The sequence below is a fragment of the Canis lupus genome, chromosome 12 (genome assembly GCF_048164855.1).
Source record: "Canis lupus baileyi chromosome 12, mCanLup2.hap1, whole genome shotgun sequence".
In the NCBI taxonomy this organism is placed as follows: domain Eukaryota; kingdom Metazoa; phylum Chordata; class Mammalia; order Carnivora; family Canidae; genus Canis; species Canis lupus.
The window spans coordinates 25682271-25703836 of record NC_132849.1 but is presented as its reverse complement, the minus strand read 5'-3'; the positions used below and the strand labels follow the sequence as shown (position 1 = coordinate 25703836).

At 52.3% G+C, this 21566-nt stretch overlaps 1 protein-coding gene and 2 long non-coding RNA genes across 10 annotated transcripts in view; 1 reads left to right on the top strand and 2 right to left on the bottom strand.

Moving 5' to 3' along the window:
• Positions 1 to 1018, bottom strand: part of ATOH8 (atonal bHLH transcription factor 8) — a 34961-nt gene extending 33943 nt beyond the window's left edge. For 2 of the 6 annotated variants that reach the window (XM_072770072.1, XM_072770071.1), the window contains exon 1: positions 228 to 1014. In XM_072770072.1, the coding sequence (XP_072626173.1) occupies positions 228 to 980 (753 nt within the window). In that variant the 5' untranslated portion in view covers positions 981 to 1014. Of the gene's footprint in view, positions 1 to 227 lie in introns of all 6 variants that reach the window. The other 4 variants (XM_072770068.1, XM_072770069.1, XM_072770070.1 and 1 more) reach the window with 4 other exon arrangements.
• On the top strand, positions 9 to 4832 carry LOC140601319 (uncharacterized). Of its 2 annotated transcripts, XR_012004346.1 has the most exons (5): positions 9 to 419; positions 2079 to 2215; positions 2302 to 2382; positions 3351 to 3543; positions 4558 to 4832. It is a non-coding gene; the product is annotated as an uncharacterized lncRNA (long non-coding RNA). The 2 variants fall into 2 exon arrangements; XR_012004345.1 differs by lacking the exon at positions 3351 to 3543.
• A 9370-nt stretch (positions 4833 to 14202) lies between these two features.
• LOC140601318 (uncharacterized) lies at positions 14203 to 20201 on the bottom strand. 2 transcript variants are annotated; one of them, XR_012004343.1, is made up of 5 exons: positions 20108 to 20201; positions 19584 to 19793; positions 16016 to 16720; positions 15674 to 15775; positions 14204 to 14742 (listed from the first exon to the last, which is right to left on the bottom strand). It is a non-coding gene; the product is annotated as an uncharacterized lncRNA (long non-coding RNA). The 2 variants fall into 2 exon arrangements; XR_012004344.1 differs by lacking the exon at positions 16016 to 16720 and having other exon boundaries at positions 14203 to 14742.
• Between the last annotated feature and the right edge of the window lie 1365 nt (positions 20202 to 21566).

The window sequence follows — 21566 nt, the reverse complement described above, 5'->3', positions numbered from 1 at the left end:
GAACCAGACCTTTGCCCGCACTTTGCAAGCTGAGATCCGTACCAACGCCGTGGCAAAGGTTACTGCCCTGGGGAGCTCCAACCTGTCTGGGCCCTGGGGCCGACCGGGCGGGAACCACTTGCCCCTTGGGCACAGCCTCAGCCTCCCTGGAACCTCCCCGCCGCTCGCCCACCCACTGCGGCAGCCGTCCCGGGGCGCGGCGAGGGCGCGCGGCTGGGAGCCGGTACCTGCTTCCTGAGCGCCTCGAAGGCGGCGCTGATCGTGTGCACCCGCGTCCGCTCCCGCGCGTTCGCTAGGAGCCTCCGGGTCTGCTGCAGGGCTTTGATCTCCGAGGCAGCGGCGGCCGCTTCGCCCGGCCGTTTCCTAGGCGACGCGGAGGAATCCGGGTGGTTATTGTAAATTACGTGTGAAATTGACGAGTAAGAACTTTCCCCGGGGCGCGTGGGGGGCGCTGGGCGCGCGGACGCCTCGGGGGGCGCGGGGGGCGCCGGCGGCGTGGGGCGTGCGGGCGGTGCGCACAGCAAGATACGGGGACGCAGGCCGGGCTCCCGGAAAGGCTGCGCCTCGGGACCCCCGGGTCCTTGGCCCGGGGGCGGCGGCGGCGGCGGCGGCGTGGGGAGCCCCGGGCCCGCTGCGCCCAGGGCAAAGCCGCGTTTCCGCGCGTCGGGGACCTCCGGCGCCCGGGCGCCCCGGCGCTCCCCGGCCGGGTCTGCGCCCCCACCTGAGGGCACAGCCGGCGCCGCCGGGGCTGGCACGGGGGCCGCGACCGGCTGCAGCCGCTGGGTCCCGTCGCGCAGCCCGTTGGTGGCGGCGGCGGCGGCGGCGCGCTCGGGCGCTTCCAAGTCCAATCGGAAAGTTTTATAGCCGTTCGCGCGCCGCGCCGGCTCCTTGCCTTTCCGCTTGAGCTTCTTGAGGCCGTTGAGCTCCTTCACGCACACGGTCTTCCACGGCCCGTCCTCGAGCACCGGGATGTGCTTCATGGCGCGGGCGGCGCGCGGGGCGGGGGCGGCGGCGGCGGCGGCGGCGGGGGCGGGGGCTGCCGTGGGGCTGCCCGGGCCGCGCGCCCGCCGCGCTCGCTCCGCACGCCGCGAGCCGGCTCTGCCCGGCGGCCGCCGCGCCCCGCGCCGGGGAGTCTCGGGCTCTCCCCCTTCCCCGCCCGCGCTCCTCCCTCCCTCTCTCCCCCGCGCGCGGGGCAGCTGCGCCGCGGGCTCCGCGAAGCCGCCGGGCGGGCCGCTCCCGGAGCGCTCAGAGTGTCATCTGAAGTCGCTGCCGCCTCGCCGGCGTTTCTGGAGAACGCCCGCTGCGCTCCATCTGTGTTTGTTTAGCCTCAGTTTACACAGAAGCCCGGTTCGCGAGATCAGTCAGCGCCGCCGCCCGGAGAGGAGGCAGCTCCTGCCGCCGCCGCCTCCCCAGCCCCGGCCGCCCGGGCCGCGAGCGCCTTTAAAGAAACAGGAAGCATTTTTCAAAACAGCTGGGCCGCCGGCCGCCTCCTTTGTCCGCGTCCTCTCTGCCTCCCCCCACCCCCATCCCTTCTGTCCAGAGCCTGCCTCCTCTGGCCCTCCCTCCCCGCCCCCCCCAAGTCCGGGGCGCCTCCTTTCCCCCCCGGGAGGACGCTCCGCTCCCCGCAGAACTGCCCCGAGCACGTGGCTTCTGGGCCCTTTGACCCTTTCCCCAGATCTGAGCCGGGCCTTCTCCACCCAGGCTGGCTGACCTCCGGGTGACACAGCAGCGACCTTCTGCACCCAGCGCCTCCGGTCCCAACTCACCAATCGAGGGAAAAAAAAAAAAAAAAAAAAAAGACGGAGCGAGGACTTATTGGGCGGCGGGGGGAGGGGTGCGGGGTGGGGAGTGGGTACGGAGCAGGGTGGGGGGAGGCAAAGGCTCTTCACGGAGGAGACGCACATTCCCACAACGTCGCAATCCCAGCCACTCCGTCACTTGCTGGAGCAGGGAGGCCAGGAATAGAAGGCCTAGGCCATAGGGAAACTGAGGCTCTGTAGAGGAATGTGCTTTCCCACTGTCACACAGCGAGTCAAAGAGGCCTGCAAAGAGGCTGAGAGTGGACCCTTCCGTTTTAGGCAGACCTAGCATCTGTGAGATTCTGCAGGCGCCTCACCCCTGGCCGCCTGCTAAGCTCGGATTTACTCATCTATGAAATGAGGAGTGCCCCCGTCCCAGCCTTGCTGTGAGGACTGAAGCCCCAGGCACACAGGAGGTACTGGTCAAATGGCTTTGCTTATTATTGTTATTAATGACCAGATCTGCCTCTCCTTGAGGCAGATTCCTTGTGTTCAACCCCAGCTCTACCCTCTACAAATGGAGTGATCTTGGATGAGTCACGGAACCTCTCTGTGCTTCCCTCTTCTTACGCATAAAACCGAGGTAATAATTATACCTTCCCCCTGAAGTGGTTGTGGAAATTGAGAATATGTGTGCAGGCGCCCAGAGCAGTGCCTGGCCCTAAGGGAGAGCTTTGCAAGTGCCCAGTGGTACAGGCAGGGGGCAGAGGTGGACTCCCCAGACTTTCTGTTCCCAGTGCCATCCCACTGAAGACTCTGGAAGGAAGAGGTCAAACTAGGGAGCCCTTACCCAAGCCTTCCCTGGAGAACCAGCCCAGGGCTTTGTCTCTCCCGGGTCCTTTCTCTGAGGCACTTCCTCCTAACGGCAGTGGCCGGCACTTTCAGCAGCTTGGGAGAAGAGGATGGCGACTCCACCCTGGTCTTGGGCTCTGACTTCTGCAGCTACTGGGATCCTCCTCTTTCTGGTTTCAGCCCTTCACTTCTGCTGCCAGACCCACCATGGGGCTTTTCCTGTGAAAATGCAGGGGGAGGCAGGTGACATGGTGGCCTGTGACATGCAGGGCCCTGAGAGATAGGATGGCAGTCTAGGCAGAAGGTTGAGACAGGGGCATAGAGCTGGGACCAGGAGTCCATGATAGACCTTGGCTTTTCCACTATTGAGCCCCAGGCCCCCGGGGGTTCTGTTTTCTCCTCTGTCATTGAGGATGGTATTTCTGTCCAGTCAATTTCTCAGGGTGGTAGGTCAACGACTTTGACGTTGGGCTTCAAAGATACACTCGTGTGTACACATTCACACTCATGGAGGCATCCAGTTTTCTGCCTATAGTCAATCCAAAACCTCATCTTTTTCACTGAGATGGATCATCATAATGCATGTGCTCCCTGAGGCACCCCCCTCCATGGACACCCAGCATCTTCCTGCATCTTATCTCCTAAGACCAAAGGTGTGCCCCAGAGAGGAGACCTCATTCACCTGTGTCTCCCCACTCAGCCGCAGGACCCTGGAAACCTGGCTTTTGCTCACAAGTCTCCCACACCTCCCCTCTGCAGAGCGTGCTCGCCCTCACCCTTTGATGACTGGCTCCAGTCTCCCCTCCTCCTGTAAACCCTGGCCAACTGACCACCAGAGCCCCCTGTCACTCTTGCTGGCCTCTGCACATGCTCACTCACAAGTCTGGCTGCAGTTTATCCTCCACTGAGGACCTGGCGGACCCCCCTAGGTTTGTGAGCTCCTGGAAGCCTGGTAAGTCTCAGGAGATGTTTGCTGAAGGACAGCCAGCTCTCATGTCCTTTACATTCTCCAGAACTCAAGCAGAGGCTAAGATCCGTGCTTGCCCACTCCTCGTGCATCTCAGTGGCAGGCATGGGAGGAAAGCCAGCCCACTGCTCTCCAGAGCTGCAGAGGTACCCTATGAGCCTCAGTGTCCTCACCTGTAAATGGAGATCATAATCTTTTCACAGGGCCATCACAGGGATTAAATTAGGCTGCATGTATGGCATTGAGCATAGTGATGATGTAGAGTGAGAGGTGGCTTTAGGCATCCCCCGTTAGCACACTGCCTTGGCTCCTTGCATTGTAGCATCTGGCCCCAGACTCTACAGTTGCAGGCTGAGGTGTCTATGGCTAGTTGGGATGGCTAGTGTGGAAGTCTCTGGCAGGACTGAAAATCATCCCTTAAGAAGCCAAGCTGTGCTCTAGAAAAAGCATGTATCTTGGCTGAACATCGAGGGCTCCACTGGTGCTGCCTGAGCCCCTCACCAATTCCCCCCAAACTGGAGATGGTCGCTGAAATCCCACGTGGGGAGAGGGGAAGAGAATGGATAGGAATAGTCAGCTGTGCTGGGTGGAGGTAGAGCAAGACTCAGAGCTGGCTCCAGTCTCCTGGGATACCCTCCTGCCCACCCCCCCCCAGCACCGTGCTGCCTCCCCCCACTCAGACACTGGGGCCCAGGGGTTGGCATCACGCAAGCCTAGGAGGGATCTCTGCTTTGCCACTTACCAGCTGTGTGGCCTCAAGCAGCCTCTTCACCTCTCTGAGCCTTAGTTCAGTATCTGGGCATTATCCCCTTAGTTGGATAAGATGGAATGTACAGGAACAGGAAGCAAACTGTAAAGGGTCCAGGAGTTGTGGAGGGTTCCTGTTAATGCCATTCCCAGCCCACCAGGTGGCAGATCTTCAAGGTCAAGGCTAGGAGCCCATAAATCGAAGCCTACGGGCAAACCTGCATCCCAGGGCTCCTGATTCTGTCTTCCCAGCCTCCTTGAGAAACCCGGCAGAGCATGAAGGAGAAAGATACCAGCTGGGCAGCGCCCCCTGGTGGTGTGACGCTGTACTGCACATCTCCCTGCAAGGAACCTGCTCATTTTGAAGTCGCCTGTGGTAGCCCTGCAATGACAGTAATATAGATTTTGTGAATCCAGAGAGTTACCAGGATAAAATGGTTCTTGAGGCTCAAGGCTCTGCTTGGGATGGCACAATACAGACACCCCAAGAAAACCTATGCCCTACATTAAAAACATCCCCCACTGAATCAACTGTTTGATATTACCTTGGGCTGGCACAGTGTGCCACTGGGAGGGTCCACGTGCCCTGGATGACTGGTCCAAGGAACAAGAACGAAGCTAGAAAGGGAAAGGAAGGCAAGCGCTCAGGGCTTAGGCTCCTGGGAACAAATGCTCCACAGCCAGGCAGCAATCATTACTTCCATGCAGGGATTGATTACAGGCTCTATTTCTCTAAATCATTATAATGACCCAAGAAGGCAAACCCATTCTATTCCACAGATACGGAAACTGTTCCTGGAGGAAAAACTTGCACCAGAAAGAAAATAACAGAAGTGAGATTTGAACCCGGGGCAACTGACTCAAAACCCCAAGCTTTGAATCCTGTGCTTTGCTGCCTCCTGAGACCTCAGGGACTAGCATCTGGGGGATTGAGCAGCTAGGCTACGTATAGTGCTGACCTTGTTAGCATCCTGGCTGTCCACCTGTCAGCTGAAGCCACTGGACCACCCTGGTGTGCCTCCAGCTCCTTCCAGGTCGGGATCAGATGGCAAGGCACCACTTCTGGACATTCAAGGGCCTCAGGCATATGGATCTCAGATCTTGGGGTCCAGCATTGGTGCCCTCCCATCATGGTTGAGTGGAACCTGCCCAGCAACACCCTGATGTGCATGCAACACCCATGGGTGAGGATAGGACAAGTTGGCAGGAGGACGTTCGTTGATTGCTATCTTCTTAGCAGGATGGCTTAGAACCTCGGACACTTGCTACATGAAATTCTATATTCCTGAATCTAGAGTCCTCACTGCTGCCTGCCCCAGTTGTTCCAAAGTGGATGTGTCTGTCACCCATTCAAGAAAGAGAAGGGAAAGTGGAAACTATGCTAGAAGGAAATGGGGTACATATAACTAGAGCACCCAGAGTAGTGCTTGCAGCAGCCCTAGATAGGACCACCCAGGGGAGTGATCAGGAAGTAGAATACAATCAGCCTGGTGGCCCCAAAGCCTCTCCCTGTCTCCCAGTGACAGTGTCCACACTGCCACCATTAATCAACAGGACACTGACCCAGAGGACAGGGATAAGACATCCAGACAGGAAGCTCTTCTGGACTCACTTTCCTATCTTCCTTCTACTTTCCTCTGTCCAAGTGACCTTTGCACTGGCTGTTGCCTTGGCAATGCTCTTCCCCCAGGTATCTTCGTGGCTCATTCCTTCACCCCTTCTGCTATTTCTAGGTCACTTTAGTGAGGCTATCCCTGAGCATCCATGTAAAGTTTGTATCCCTCTCCTTTCTACCTCTTTCTTCCCTGCTTTAAGTTTTCAAGCAGTTACCATGAGGGCAGAGATTTTTGCCTTCTTTGTCCACTGCTGTATCCCAGCCTCTACACAGTAGGCACTCAGAATGTACTTACTGAATGAACAGAGGCCCACTGCAGAGTTTGGACCTCGGCTTGCTCAACTATTGCTCAACCAGCTGCTTTGACAGAAGAATCAATGGATCCAGAAGCAGAGTTAATCATATCACAGGAACGGCTGCTCTGACTACCAGAGACTGGGGTTCCTATCAGATTCAGTTTCTTTCCTCTGACTTTTGGTTTCTGAACTGATAAACTGAGTGGAGGACATTGAGTTTTAATCAATGGTCATCCATTCATTCGACAAATCTTGGGCCCATTCAGGTCTCGTGATGGGACGGGGGCAAAGTGCTGCCCCAGGGTCTTCTGTTGCTTTTCCTCTGCTCCTCCTCTTTGCCCCATGGGTCCTGAAGTGTCCACATCAGGAGCTTCAGTGCAAATGACGAACCATTCCCATCGCCTCCTAGGTCCACCTTTGACAATTCAGTATGCATTTGTAGACCACTAACAGAGGCTAGGGATACAGCAGAGAGGAGAGCAAACACCCTTGCCCTCCAGGGGTAAACATTGTGGAGGGAGGGGTGGTGATGTCCACCTCAAGAGGCTCCTGGTCCGGGAGAAAGATAACTCAAGTCTGATGAGAGCTGCAAGACACAGTGTGAAGTGTTACATGCTGTAGGAAAAGCTGTGAGAGTTCTGAGCATGGCAGAACAGCTCTGGGAGACTGCCTGGAGGAAGGGACATTTAAACCACATTGGAGAGCAGTGGGACCAGACTGCCTGGAGAAAGGGACATTTAAACCACGCTGGAGAACAGTCCCTGACAAACACCCATGGCTTGCTCCCTCGCCTCCTCCAAGCCTTTGCTGTCATGTCACTTCCAAGCTGAGGCCTACTCCTACCATCCCTTTACAACTGAACCACCAGCCCTTTCCTGCTGTTAACACACTATATGTTCTACTTACGTGTTATGTTCATGGTCTGCGTTCTTGACCAAAAGAGATAGGAAGGAGCAGGGAGCAGCAGCACCTGCTCCCTTGCAAAGCCCAGCAAGAGTTCTTCCCATTGGTAGGCAAGATGGCAGAGGAGAGAGGAGATGGTCACATGGTACTGCCTGGACTCTGAGAATTTGCTGAAAAGCAAGGGGATTATCTGAGCCTCAAGGAGACCTGCCCAAAGAAGCAGCACTGGTAGCCAGGCTGTGCTGGGCACATACACCTCCAGAGGAGATGAGGGCTCCCCCCTGAACAACCTGTGTCTCCAGGCTCTCAGCTTTCTCTGACCAGCATCTGACTTGGCCTGCCCTCTCCTGTCTTCTTCCCTCAGCCTGACTTCATACTGTCCCTCCAGATTCCTTCATTCTAACGGCCCCTGATGGGAAAGGCCCAGGGTCTTCTGTTGCTTTTCCTCTGCTCCTCCTCTTTGCCCCATGGGTCCTGTTTCAGTGAAACAGCATTACCCATCATACTAACTTAATGTCATTAATGTTTTACCACCTTTGTGGTTTTATTGATTTATTGATTTGTTTGTATTAATTTGTATTATTAATGTATTGATTTGTTTATAGTTATATAAGAACTTAAGAGCATAAAGCCTAAGGGTACAATTATGTCATAGGGCTCTGTGACAGTGTGTTGTCTTTACAGACAACGGCATACACTTTTCAGGTTCAAGAAGCTCTGGGCTAGACACTGTCAGAGTTCTGCAGCTTTGACTTGCTGGTCTGGGAGGTAAGAGATGCATTCTCTTCCCAGTATCAGCTGATATTCCCCTTCCCTTTGGCTCCTGACGCTGCTACCTGTCCTCCTACCCACTGCAAGCTTCAGTCTCTCCACCTATGAAATGGGAAGAGTGAGGAGGACCTGGAGCCTACCTCTCCTGAGAATCTCCCATCCCCAGCATCTCAGCATTTGCAGTAAGTCTCTTCAAAACCCAGAGCACCAGTGGGGAAAAGTAAAACATTCACTCGCTGGAAAGAAAGCTCTCCTGCATGCCTAACCCCCATTACATGCAAGAAAAGCTGTCTCCTGGAGCCATCAAGCCCACTGGAGCACCGAAGCTGGATCAGCCGGCAGGAGCAGGCGGCGAGCAAGTGAGCAGCTCATTAGGGCTCTGCTCATCAGCACCAAGTTGTCAACAGCCTAACAAGACCTGGCTTAAGCCGGTCATCTCCTGGGAGCGGTTACCAATCCTTACAGACATGCTCTGTGGCTAGATGTGAAACCAGAGTGTGATAAAAAAAAAAAAAAAAAAGGAAAACAACTTAAAAAAAAAAAAAGGAAAACGACTTTAAATTCCCCAAGGAGCACATTCCTTCATTGTGAAGTATTCCCTACCCATCTCCCCCATTCCCTCAGAAAAGAAAGGAAACAAAAAAGGCTTGGCTGCTTCTTCTGTGCAGGCTCCTTAAAAAAAAAACTATTTTTACAGCTCTCTGAAAAAGTCCCCGCTGCTGGCGGCAGCCGGAGAACATGAGGGGGCAGAGCGGAGCTGACGCAATGCACATTTATTAGCAGTGAGGAAAATTAATAAGGCACCAGCTCAGCCATGGCCCAGCTCAAGGGCAGCTCCACAGACCTGGGAAGCCCCAGGGACAGCTGTCGATCTGGTGGTCTCCAGGCTGAGCGCTCAGACACCTAATCAGTTGCAATCCTAGATCAGCACAGCTGGAGGGAGGCTTGGAGATCATCTACTGCCCAGAGGATAAATGCTTTTTATCATGCATGCCAAATCTAATTGATTGGTAGGGGCTGCCCAAAGTCCTGTGTTGAAAAGGATTCTGAAGCTGCATCTGGATCCCATGGGAATGAGTGGCTGTAATTGATTAGCAATGTCTGCCATGGATGAAAGGAAGGGTCATAGCTTTCACGCCATGTGTTTGCCACTCTGAACTACTCCAACCTTCCCATTTTATTGTCGGAGAGACTGAGTCCCAGAGCTTATTGTCCATAAGGTTTTTTTCTCCAGGCTTCTCAGAGGGTGTGGCTGTTGTTGGTAACTAGCAGGTAGCCTAAATGTGTCTGAGGACCAAAGATATTGGATCTAAAGACTGTCTCTGAAAAGCCAGAACAATTACTGGGTTTGGTGAATTCAATCAGTTACCTGTTTTCTGGAAACGATTGGTAAGATCAGTTGTCTTGTGGAACTGACAAGTCAGTTCAACCAATGGAGGTCATCTGGCAGGCGCAAGTGATCCCAAGCCAGTGGTTACCTAATACTAGTGGTTAGTTAGGTCAGAAAGAACCAATGGGGGAGACTAACCAACTATTTGGCCTCAGGACCATAACGTCCTCAGATGGCCAGTGGAGTCACCCTAATGAGATAGATTGCCGTCTAACCATCCTAGCATGACTCCACCTCCCTCACCCCACTTTCTCCTGTCTGCTGAGCCTGGCTTATTTCCTTCTTCTCTCCTGGGCTTATTATGGACTCTGCTTCCTCTGCCAGGGACTGTCTCTACAGTGGGTTGGCTCCTTGGACAAGCTCCTCTCACCTCCCACCCCACACACCTGCATATCAGTTCTGCATCCTTAGATTCTCTCCTTCCATCTGTGGCAGCTCAGAGAGCTCAGAGGCCATCCAGGTCACTCCTCACTGTAGAACTGAGAAAAATGGAGACCTGAACAGAGAAAGGACTTGTTAGACATCTTAGTCCCCTGACTCTGACTCTAGGGTCATGCTGCAGTCAGAGCAACAGCTCTGGAAAAATCCATCCTGTCTGGTTCACCTCACTTTCATGCACCACTCAGAGTAGCATACATAGCTTCTGAAGACCCCCAGAGTGGATGGTCCCAAAGTGAACACCTGACGTGGGAAAGAACTTGGCCTGTGAAGAGGGTATGTTGGGGACTAAGGGAGGGGATGTGTGTCATTGGTAAGGTGATTCAGGCTGCAGGAAAGGCCTGGCTTGGGATGGGACCTGGCAGGACTGTCAAGGGCCCCAGCCACCGCCTCCTGAGAATCGTGAAGCCAGGCAGGGTCCTCTCTGACTTCCAAGTACTTGTCATGCTGCCTCTTGGAAATCTACATCTTAGATCCCTACTTAGAATTGGACAGTTTTCTTTCTGGGGATAGATAATTAATTAATAAAAATAAAAATAAAACAAAATAGCAAAGATAGGCCATTACCTGGGGGAACTTGGCTAAATGGAAAATGACCCCCGGTGTGGTGGGGAGAAGTGGGACTTTAGAGTGGGACAGCCCTTAGTTGAATGCTGGCTTACCACTTACAAGCTGGGAGCTTGGCAAAGTTCCCTCATCTCTCTAGACCTCAGTTTCCTTGTTTGCAAAGTCAGATAGAAAGACCAGTGACCCGTGTAGGGCTGCTAGGAGGACTGAAGAGGATTGTCAACATAAAGGGCTTGGCACGTGGTAGCCACAAACAGTAACTTGAACACCTCTCCTTTCCTTTCAGAGCAATACTTCATGCTTCAGGGCTGGGACCCTATCAAACCTCCTTGGGGAAGCCTTCCCTGAACACCTTTGGTCATTCCTGCAGCCTGCTCTGGGGGACCTTCCAGGCTGGCCTGGCTGTGTTCTGTACTGGGAGCTTTGTTTCCCCAAAGAGCCCATGAGTCTCTGGGAGCGGGGTGATCTGTATCTCCCCTCGCTCCCAAGAGCCCCCAGCTCCAGGCTGGGAACACAATGGGTGCTAGATAAAGTGGCTGTGCAGATCCTGGCACCAGCCTCCCACCCCACCCACTTAATCTTCCCAGTTCCCTGATTTTCCAACCCCCTGTCTAGTTTCTTCCTAATGCTTCTGTCTCCACATCTCCAGGGCTCTGTTTGCATGAGGGAAAAAAGTCTACACACTCACACACACAGCCCAGAAAGCATCCAGTTGCTCCTGGGCGGGCTGCCAGCAATTGAGTGACCTGCAGCTTCCCCCCCAAATCACATTCCACTGGCACGGATCTTGCCCCGCCTGACGCCAGCCTCCGAACTCGCCCCCAGAGCAAACATTTCCAGTTGGCAGCTCAGCCTTGTTTTTCTGAGGCCCTGATTCAGGCTCCCTTGTAGAAAACAGAAAACAAAATACATGGCACCAAAAATGAATTAAAATAAAATTTGAAAGGAGGAGGGTGAGGTGGGGGGGGGCGGTTTGCTCTCAGGCACATGGAAAAATATGAGCTTCGGATGTGCAAAGAGTTTCTAAGAAGCAAAGGCACATGCTCACGAGCCCTCCCCTCCTGGCTTGGAGGCTGTGATCGATTCATTCAGGCCACTGCCTCCTGCTAAAAGACTCACTCTGTTCTCATTCACAGCTGCGAGGGAGGACAGGGTGAGGGTGGGGAGGCCACAGATCTGCGAGGGGAGGGTGGTCGGTGTTACAGGACTGGCGTTTGTTCTAAAGGGGAAATTAAAGGAAGGAAAATAAACAGGGCCAGCCAGATTTTCACGGCAGTGGGTGAGGTGTCAGTGTGAGGAGGGGGTGCGTGTGTGCATATGCTAGCGTGAGCATAGCCCGAGAGTACCACCGTGTTTGCCTTCTCAAATGAGAGCCGCTTGGTGCAAAGATGTCATACCCAGGCTTGGGTGGCAGGGGGACAGGCCAGCCAGGGAGGGCCAGGGCCGGTGCCCAGGCCTGCCCATGGGGTCAGGCGAAGGCCAGGTGTCTGAAGAGGATAGCTCAGCCGGGCCGTGAGCCAAAGGCCGAGTGTGTGGGACTGGGACTCGGAAGATCAAGCCTGGATCGGGTGCTCAGTCCTTGGGGAAGAGGTGGGCAGAGGGGCATTACCTGAGGGATGGGCTCAGGCCTGAAACACTGGTGCTCCTTTCAGCAGGGGAGGGCGGTGAAGCAGGAGGGAGGGATTGGGAGAGGTCCAAGGGATAGGAGGGGGCTTGTCAGGTGATAGAGTGGGAAAGAGGACAGCAGGAGGTGGTTAGCCACCTCCAGAGTGAGGACAGAGTAACCCTAAATCCGGTTAAGACACAGAGCTGATCAGCCAGGCTGTAAAGAACCTCTTGCCCAGGGACAAGGGTCCTGTGAGGGCATCAGGGGGGGAAACAGGAATCCCTCAGCTGAGATGCAAGGTCCCAGACTCAGGAGAGCCCAAGTGTTGTCAACTGTCAGGGGCTAGGAGTAGTGGGCCATCACATGAGAGGCTGGGCATGTCAGGACAGCTCAGGAACCCAAGGGAGAGGGGAAGAGTAAGCAACTCCGAGCTCACACTGGGACCCATGTGACTAGGTCCCCTCTCCATGGTGCCAGCTTCCCCACACAGGGAAGGGCCTGGCATCTTAAAGGGACCTGGCAGTGGTAAAGGGGTCCCAGGGAGAGGGGCCTGCGAAGGTTTGCAGAAGCTGGAAGCACACAGCTGAGACAGTCCAAGCACTGCTGGAGCAGAATGTCACACAGGAGCCCTGGCCCAGTGTCTCCCAGAAAATGGGGACAGAACTACCTGTGTCCAAATCATCTGGGATGTATAATAAAACATACACTTCTGCTGTTCTTTCCACCTGATGGAACAGATGCCATCTGGTTGGGCTACCAAGAAGCTAAACTTTGGAGAGACAGCTTGGGGTGTTCTTGTGCATGTTCAAGTTGAACAATTCTTGCCCTAAATGATGTTGCCAAGGTCTTTGATCCTCCCAGATCCTCCTCTCTAGCTGTACTTCTATCTCTCTAGACCCAGAAATCATAGGACTTTCCACTTTTCCTCTATCACAGTCTGTGCGGGAATTAGTTAACAAACCTTTCTCAAGGGTACTTTGGCTTTGATTCATGACATCTCTTAATCCAAAGAAATGTATCTCTAATGGTGGATATTCAGGCCTGGAGAAAGCCAGAGGGAGAGTCTTGGGAGTACATGAGAAGCCTTCCAACTAGGCCTCAAATTCACTTTATTATTGGGAGGCCCTAAAGTTAGCTTTTAAAAAACTTCTTTCCTGGGGATCCCTGGGTGGCTCAGTGGTTAAGCCCCTGCCTTCTGCCCAGGGCGTGGTCCTGGAGTCTCGGGATCAAGTCCTACATTGGGCTCCTTGCATGGAGCCTGCTTCTCCCTCTGCCTGTGTCTCTGCCTCTGTGTGTGTGTGTGTGTCTCTCATGAATAAATAATAAAATCTTAAAAAAAAAACTTCTTTCCCTTTATTTATCAGTTCTCAGAATAGTGAATTAGTTTTCTGTAAGCATCCTTCAAGTGTCTTTATTATTATCATTTTGAATTTATGGATTTTTAAAATATTTGATATGCTGCAATTCATTGCAGGGTTTTTATTTATTTAGTTTTGATTTTGATGCACAAACGATCCCTTTCTATCTATTAGGAACTACTTCAAGTTTGCACCTGTGTCCTTTTGACATGACCCCAGTGGTGTTTGATAGCTTTCTTGGCTTCTGGTACAAGCTGTTCTAGGCTCTGTTTGTATATTCCTGCTCCAGGCCTGGAAACAGCCCATCCTCCAAGAAGCCTTGGTTCCTTTCACTGAGGAAAGATGTTTAGAGACCACAATGTGATCACTATATATGCTCAAAGACAGCTCCTCCCCCCACCCCAGTTTCTTAATCTTCTCCAAGAAGGACTTGAGTGTGAGCCCACGGGCATCCGAAGCATACCACACCCTGCTCCATTAAGTGTGTTTCTCCCGGATCCCAGACTGTCTCCTCATTGGAAGTAAATTCTCTGCCCACCTGGGGCAGCCTCTACCCTTTTTCTTCCCTCCCCAAAGATCAGCCTCAGTCCCTCAGGACTGGCTCATCAGCCCAAAAGCCCTCTTCACCATCTCTCGTGATGTCCTATAATGTGAGGAGCACAGATTTCTTAAAAAATCAGACCTCAAGGGAGTTGCTTACCTCTATGCCACAGTTTCTTCACCCACAAAGTGATGTTGAAAATATTTTAAATGAAGGAATTCAGATGAAGTTCTTAACACAGTGCTTAACTAACAGTAAGCACTAGAAAATGTTAATAGATTTGTATTATTACCTGCGAGGGGAACCTACAAAGTCTTGCTGTGTGCAAATAGAGTTTCTAGCATCTTCTCTGACATTCCTGAGGCAGGCAGACCTGTTGATCCCCACCTTACTAGAAAACAGAGACACAAAGGTGGTTTGTGCTGGCTTTAGGTTTCTGAGAGAGGGAGTCCCCAGTTGAGAAAGGAGCATTCAAAGGAAATATGAAGTCCCTGGAGTGAGGTCTTAAGTTACAAGAAATAAGCAAAGGTGTGTGTAGAGGCTGGTGGGCTTTGTAAGGCATGTGTGGAGCTGTAAGGGTGATGAAGATCTTGGGCCACAATGCAGCAGAGCCTCATGAACTCCAAACTTCTGGAGCCTGAAGTGGCTCTAGGGACCAGCAGCTGCCCTCTCTCTGGACATGAGTAAGAGTGACCACAAACATTCCTGTTTCTCCTCTTTTCATGCATACAGTAGCATGGCAAGACTCTTCCACCTTTAAAATCAGGCACGGATGTAAATTGTAAGCAGAAGAGTCATGTGTCACCTCTGGGCAGAAGCCTTAATAGCTGATGAGCAGTTGGCTGAATTTCCTTCCCCTGCCTCTGCAACCATGGAAGCACCTGCCAATGTGAAGCTTCTGTAGGTCTGAACTCTTCTGGCACCAGAACATGCAGCAACGTCCTTGCTGAGCCTTGAGGGACAGGTAGTGTGTGGTCAAGAATAAATTGGCGGGGTCAGCCACCAGCATCTGGGACTGTTCATTTTCACAGCTGCATCTAGCCCATCCTGACTAATTGCTCCCTGCCTCCTCGGTGCTGGTGCTCTCCCTTGCTCAGGGTGTTTATTCTTTCTGTGAATCAATCCCACCCTTTTCTCCTACTACCCAGCTTATTCTTGCCCTGGGCTCTGGGCTCCTCTTTTTTTTTTTTTTTTAAAGATTTATTTATTTATTTATTTATTTATTTATTTATTTATTTATTTATTTATGAGAGACACAGAGAGAGAGAGGCAGAGACATAAGCAGAGGGAGAAGCAGTTTCCTTGCGGAGAGCCTGATGTGGGACTCGGTCCTGGGATCTGGGATCATGCCCTGAGCCGAAGGCAGACGTTCAATCACTGGGCCACCTGGGGTTGTTCTTTCCTTGTAGCCTCACCTGCTCCTCTTTTCTGCCCTCACACAACTTCTGTTTGCTTATTGTTCTCCCACGGCCCCATCTCTACTTCGCAGCTCTGCCTATAACTGCTTCCTTCTTTAGAAAGTCTTAGTTCCAAGAGATAAAGAAAGACCAGTTGGCCCAGCTCAGTCCTTCATGCCAGGCCTCTAGACTGGCTTTCTGGGCTGGATCCCAATCCCCAACCCAAATAGCTGTGGAAGAAGAGGACAAATGGACTGAGGGGTGTACCACAAGATACAAAATGGGACACCTACTTGAGGACTTGGGGGAGGGAGGGGACATGGCCACCTGAAGGGACTCTGAGTGGGCAGGGCACCAGACAGGGGGTGTGGAGCAGGGGGTGGTAAGGAAGTTTGTCTTTAAGCATTAAATCATGTTAACCTTCCATCTACAAGATACTCAACATCTGGTTGAAACAACACTTTTTCAGAACATCTGGATACTCACTCTGCACAGTGGGAAACAGCTGGATCCTTGGCAGCATCTGTATGAGTAACTGATGTGGGGTCTCCTCTGTGTGTTTAACATCACATTTGTGCTTTCCTTTGCCTGTAACAGAAAACCACACTCCAATGGGCTTAAATTTTTTAAAAGGAAATTATTAGCTCACTGGGCTGAAAAGTCCAGAGATGATGAGGCTGGCTTCAGATAAGCACTAACCTAGCAGCTAAACAATGTCACCAAGGACCCAGTCCCTTTGTACCCTGCTAGGAGCTTTATCCCCAAAATGGCTTCTCCTCCCAGGTTTCAAAAAGGCTGCCAGAAGCCCTCTGACACAGTTACACTTACCTTGTTTGATGACAAGAGTGGAATCATATCTGTCCCAGCATCCTTCACAAAATGCTCTCTCCTGTGGTTGGACATGCTCTAGGTCACAGGCCACAGCTGATCTAGTCGCTGAGACCTAAGGCTACTGGAATGCGCGGACCGGCTTAGTCACAAACCCCACCCTTGGAACCAGCGATGGAGTCAGCTTCTTCAGAACCCCAAGGATCCCCAAGGGCAAGCTGGAGAATGTTGGGAAATAGGAAGAGGCATGGAAGGTGATGTAGTGCCAGACACAAGGTCGAGACAACAGGGAAGTGAGTGAGGAACCTAAAGCACACAATTTACAGAGAAGCTCACTCTCAGGGTTGGGCCTCAAATTTTATGCCCTGGGTTCCTCACTTACTTCACCCTAGTCCCAGCCCTGGCCACATAGCATATCACCCCAAAACTTGGTGGCTTCAAACAATCAACATTTATTAGCTCATGGCTTCTGTAAATCAGGAATTTGAAAGTGGCTTAGCTGGGGGGTTCTGGCTTGGGTGGTTCCTCGGGTTGCAGTCAAGATGTTGGCAGGATCTTTAGTCATGTGGAGACTTGACTGGGGCTGGAAGATCCATGTCTGTCTGAAATGACTTCCACACACGGCTATTGGCAGAAGGTCTCAGCTCCTCCGTACACGGACTTCTCCGTAGAGCTGCGGGAGCATCCTCAGGCATGGTGACTGGCCTTCCCCAGAACAAGTGATTTGAGAGAAAGCAAGGTGAAAGCTACACTGCCTTCTATAACACCATTCAAAATCCACACATCATCACTTCTGCCATTTTCTGCTCACAAGAAGTGAATTACTAGATCAAGACCACACTCAAAGGGAGTGCCTGCCACCCTTTGAAGGTGGACTGTAAAAGGACTCGTAGATGTATTTAAAGACCCCCACAAGCAGCAATGACAAGATGACTGGGTCACTAACGATGCCCTGAATTATGGCTTCCTTACTTTCCCTTATCTAAGGCTGAGATGACACATATGCTTTGTCTCCTGTGCCAACTTCGTTTGATTGGTCATGACTATCTAAGAAAAAGAGCTATAATTGATTATTAACATCTGTCTTGAGCCTAACCAGCAGCCACGGCTCCCTATTTCTCTGATAACAGAATTTGTCTTTGTTCAGGATCCAGCTGCAATGTGTTCAGAGAAGGTGGGCCCTAGATGAGGACTTGTGAGTGGCCTAAACCAACCACCCCATGCAAAGGGGTGACCCTATTCACCAGTGCTTGCCAATGGCTGGTTGAAGGACAGAGATATAACCTAGTCTAGCTAAGAAGGATTCTAATTCCAAACAATTCTCTGGAATTGCTGAGGCTCTGGAAAAGGTTTCCCTCACAGGTATGATGGCTCTGGTGAGGAGAATACTTCCTTCCTTTAAAAGCAAATTTAGGAGACTATAATGCTTGGGGGTCTAGCTACCATGTTACAACCAAAAAGAAGAGCTATGAGAGTTTCCAGGAAATGGAAGCAGAGCCCAAACATCATAGAGCTGTTGACTTAATCAATCTCAGAAGAGCCCTCCTCTGGAACTCTTGTTTTGAGAGAGAATAAGTGCTCTTATCCAACGTTTTGGTTGGGTTTTCTGTGGCCCAGAGTGACCTGATTGAAATGTGAAATGATCCCAGTTTTATGCACTTTCATGTATCTTGAAGAAAACTGGGCAAGTTCTTTCCTCACATCCTGAAAGAATATTACTTGGTATGACATTGCATCCTTCTTTGTGACCAAAGTACACTCTGGAACCTCTTCTTGGCTAAGTAGGGAAGTAAAAACCCTGCACTTCATCTTGTTTCCTTTTGTTAGATGCAGACCCCTCTCCGGAGACCCTTGCCAAGGTGTCCCCAACCCATGTCAGGTCTGGGCCCAGGTAGCAAGGTTAATACATCTCTGAGGAAAGGCGAGAGCTCCTGCCCCCACAGAGCCTGCCTGTGACAAACCCCTGGGAGTGGGTCAAATGTGCTGGGAGGTCAGGTCTGGCCAGAGGTACAAGTTGCTCCTAAGAGTCTTTCCTTTCTCTTCCTCTTTATTTCCCTCTGGAGGGATTATCCATTGTCTCCTTTCTCATGGAGCTTTCTGCTCTGGACACAGCTAGAGGCAGTCCTGTGACTACATTTGGATCCATGCCATGGCAGAGGAAGCCGTGTGTGCGACTCTCACTTGGGTCCAAAAGTGAGGGGAGTGCCCTTGGCCCACCATTTCCACCACACGGCAGCTTGTAGTCTGGGGAATGGTAGAAAGAGAAGGATCCTAGGCTCTGGTGCCAGTCCTGAACCTACAGTTTTGCATAAGAGAAGCTGCTATCTTGTTTGACCCACTGTTATTTTGGGGTCTCAGTTCCCTGGACCCCAACCAATGCTGCTTTTTACTTCTCCTCTCCTTCTTCCTCCTCTCCCCTCTCACATTTTTTCTCTTGCTTTCCTTCCCGATCTTCAAATCCCCTCACCTTCCCCTTCTGTCTTCTTTCCAATGCACTGGCCCCTTCCAAAGTAGCAGGAGTGGGTGGCCCTCCTCTCCCCAGTCGCTGGGACATGCCCTGGCCCCGGTGCCAAGGGCCCTGACTAGCAGAGGTTTGTTCCCACCCAGGGGAGCCTCTCTCCCTGTGCCTCTCTATGCTCTGAGGATGGCCTGCTCCCAGGGAAGGGCAGAGAGCCAGCCAGGGCACCAACGCCAGGCGGCCCATCCATGGCCTGATGCCCAGTGCCGGCTCCTGTCTCATGATTTCACGGTGACCGCTGTGATGCCTGGAACTGGACGCTTGCCTGGGCTGGAGACCATCTGGCTGTGCCCTCTGGCTTCCCCAGAAGGGAATGCTCTTAGATGTCAGGGAAGCTGAAGCCAGCCCGAGCTGGGGGCTGACCAATTCTAGCTCCTTTACTCTTCAGCCCCACCTTCAAACTTTGCATAAGTGGATGATGGTGGCAGAAGAGGCAAAGAGGTGCTCTCTCCCAGGCAGCCCTCAAAACTTGCAGCATGGGCCCCTGTGACTTCCCCTCCCAGCTCTGTCCCCTGAGCCTCTGTGCCAGCCTTCTGTCCCTGCTCAGCTCTGGCAGGCAACAGATGGTGCCATGAAGACAAGTCCTGGGTGTGGGCCCAGGGTGCAGATGTCAGCTGTGGCAGGGCACTCCCCTTTCATCCTCCAGCGTGTGGCTGGGGTAGCCCCAGCTCTTCACCTGGCTAAGGGGGGCTTAGTGAGGCTGGAGGGCTGAGCTGCAAGACGCCACATGCAGCACCCTGGCAGTCTTTTGGGAGTGGAGGCCTGGCCTCTGGGAGCAGAGCTGGTCTGGGCCCCAGGGCGGCGTAGGAGAGCCTAGAGACACCAAATTCACAGCCACAGCCAGTGGCATGAGTGTGTGCCCCTCACTTGGCTCAAATCACAGAGGATGGATACAGGGTGTCTGTTAGCCTCCAGGCTGCTCTCAGCAATGGTCTGGACACTCAGAAGGCCTCTCCGTGTGCTATGCCTTGGTTCTAGATTACCACCCCCAAGCTGAGCTCCTTGATCTGAGCCAGCCCTTGACAAGAGGCAAAGTTGGGAATAGCTCACCTGGCCACTCCCAGATCAGTTACTGTCAGTGCAATGTCGTGATGATGTCACGTCAGAATTCTCGAAACACTTTCCATCTGGAGTCAACACCATCCTTGCAGCTGCTCCAAGGGCTGCGCGCCACTGCCAGCCATGGGATGGGATCAAGTGTCCTTCTGGAGGCCAAGCTTAGGGCAGTCTTCGGAAGAACAAAGTCCAGGCGGGGAGCTGCTGCAGGAACAGGGAAACACTTGTGGGGCTGAAGTGCAGAAGCTCCGAGCCCAGAGGGGAGCAGGGAGAGGCCCATAGAGTTCAGAGCTAGGCCAAGAGCTCTGGGAAGGGTGTCCCTGGGAGCCAAAGGCCAAGGAAAGATCTGCGGACACAAATAGAAGCCTGCCTCTCTCTGCCTCTGTCCCTCTTTGTCTCTCTCATACACACACACACACAAACACTTTCATTCCCATACCACCCTCTCTGTGCTATGTACTCCCAAGCCTTTGAGCTCTGCTCACGCTGTTCTCTTGCCAGGAATGCCCTCCACCCACCTGGTGAATTTCTTTCATCCTTCACAGGGCAGCTCAAATGTCACCTCCTCAGTGATATAACTCCCCCCTGCTCTAACATCTCAACCATTGTGAGCTCACACGGCCATGTTAGCAGATGGGTTCACAGCCTACCTGCCCATCTTCCCCATTACCAAAGGACAAGCAGTGCCTCAAGGGCAGGCTGGACCCTGGCGGAGCTCAGGTGTGACCCCGTCCTCACATTCATGTGGTCACCAGGGTCTGCCCTTGGGGGTTTACAGACGGGCCTCAGGACTCACTGAGACACCTGAGGGCAACTGGGAGCCCACTTTGGTGCTCATGTGTCCCTTGGTGGGCACACAGGTGGGACTCAAACAAATAGTTATCAATTAAATCCATTAAACAGGCCTTTGTCATGTACCCACATATATCCCCAAGCTCTGTAGCACTTCTCTCTCTCTCTCTCTTCAATGTCTTAGAGTTATTTGAGGCTTGGTCCTCAGTGTAGGGGAAAGATTCTTTTAAAAGCATTCTGGTTTTGTTGGAACAAACAAATGAAACAAAAGCAGCCCAGGTGTTTCCCACACCACAGAAGCCACGTGTGGAAGAGAGAGGCCTGGGGACCCAATGCCAGAGAGCCCAGTGGAAGGCCTGTTCTGTCACTCACTAGCCACATGGTGCCAGGCAAGGAGTTTCTTCAGTCAGAGACTCAATTTCTCCCCTGGTCCGATGAGAATGTTTATGGTAATAGGATTCTTGGTGTTATAAGAATCACACGAGACAACGCACACAAAGTGTTGGCTGAAAACTATGACACACCAATGGCTTAGATTCTCATTACTCCCCCTCTTCCATTTCTTTAATTTCTAATTCTAGAAAACTTGTGTCAGTGGTGGTGGCCAGGAGGACCTCCATGAAATCAATAGCCTTTGAAGTGAGAATCCATTAATATTATAGAGAGGACAACATAAAGAGAAAGAGCTAGATCCATATTAGGTATTCATTAAATGCTTATTGGTGAGATTTTCTTTTGGAACTATTTCTAACTTTAGAAGTCAAAATTCTGTCTTGTTTTTAAGATTTCATTTATTTATTCATGAGAGACACATCAAGAGAGGCAGAGACATAGCCAGAGAGAGAAGCAGGCTGGCTCTCTGCAGGGAGCCCGATGTGGGACTTGATTCCAGTACCCTAGGTAGGATCATGCCCTGAGCCAAAGGCAGACGTTCAACCACTGAGCCACCCAAGTGCCACTAGAAGTCAAAATTCTTAAATGTGTTGAGAGTAGCCCTCATTTAACAGGAAGGGTTTGATGAACTGAATGCTAGCCTCTGAGCACTCTGGGGGACCAGAAAAAATTCTCTCTGGAAAAACCCAGGAGCCAACTCAGAACAAGCATGACCTCACCCTGTGCCCCTCACTGCCGCATGATGGGGACATGAAGCCAAGGGCAAACATCACACATCTTCCAGGAGAGCCA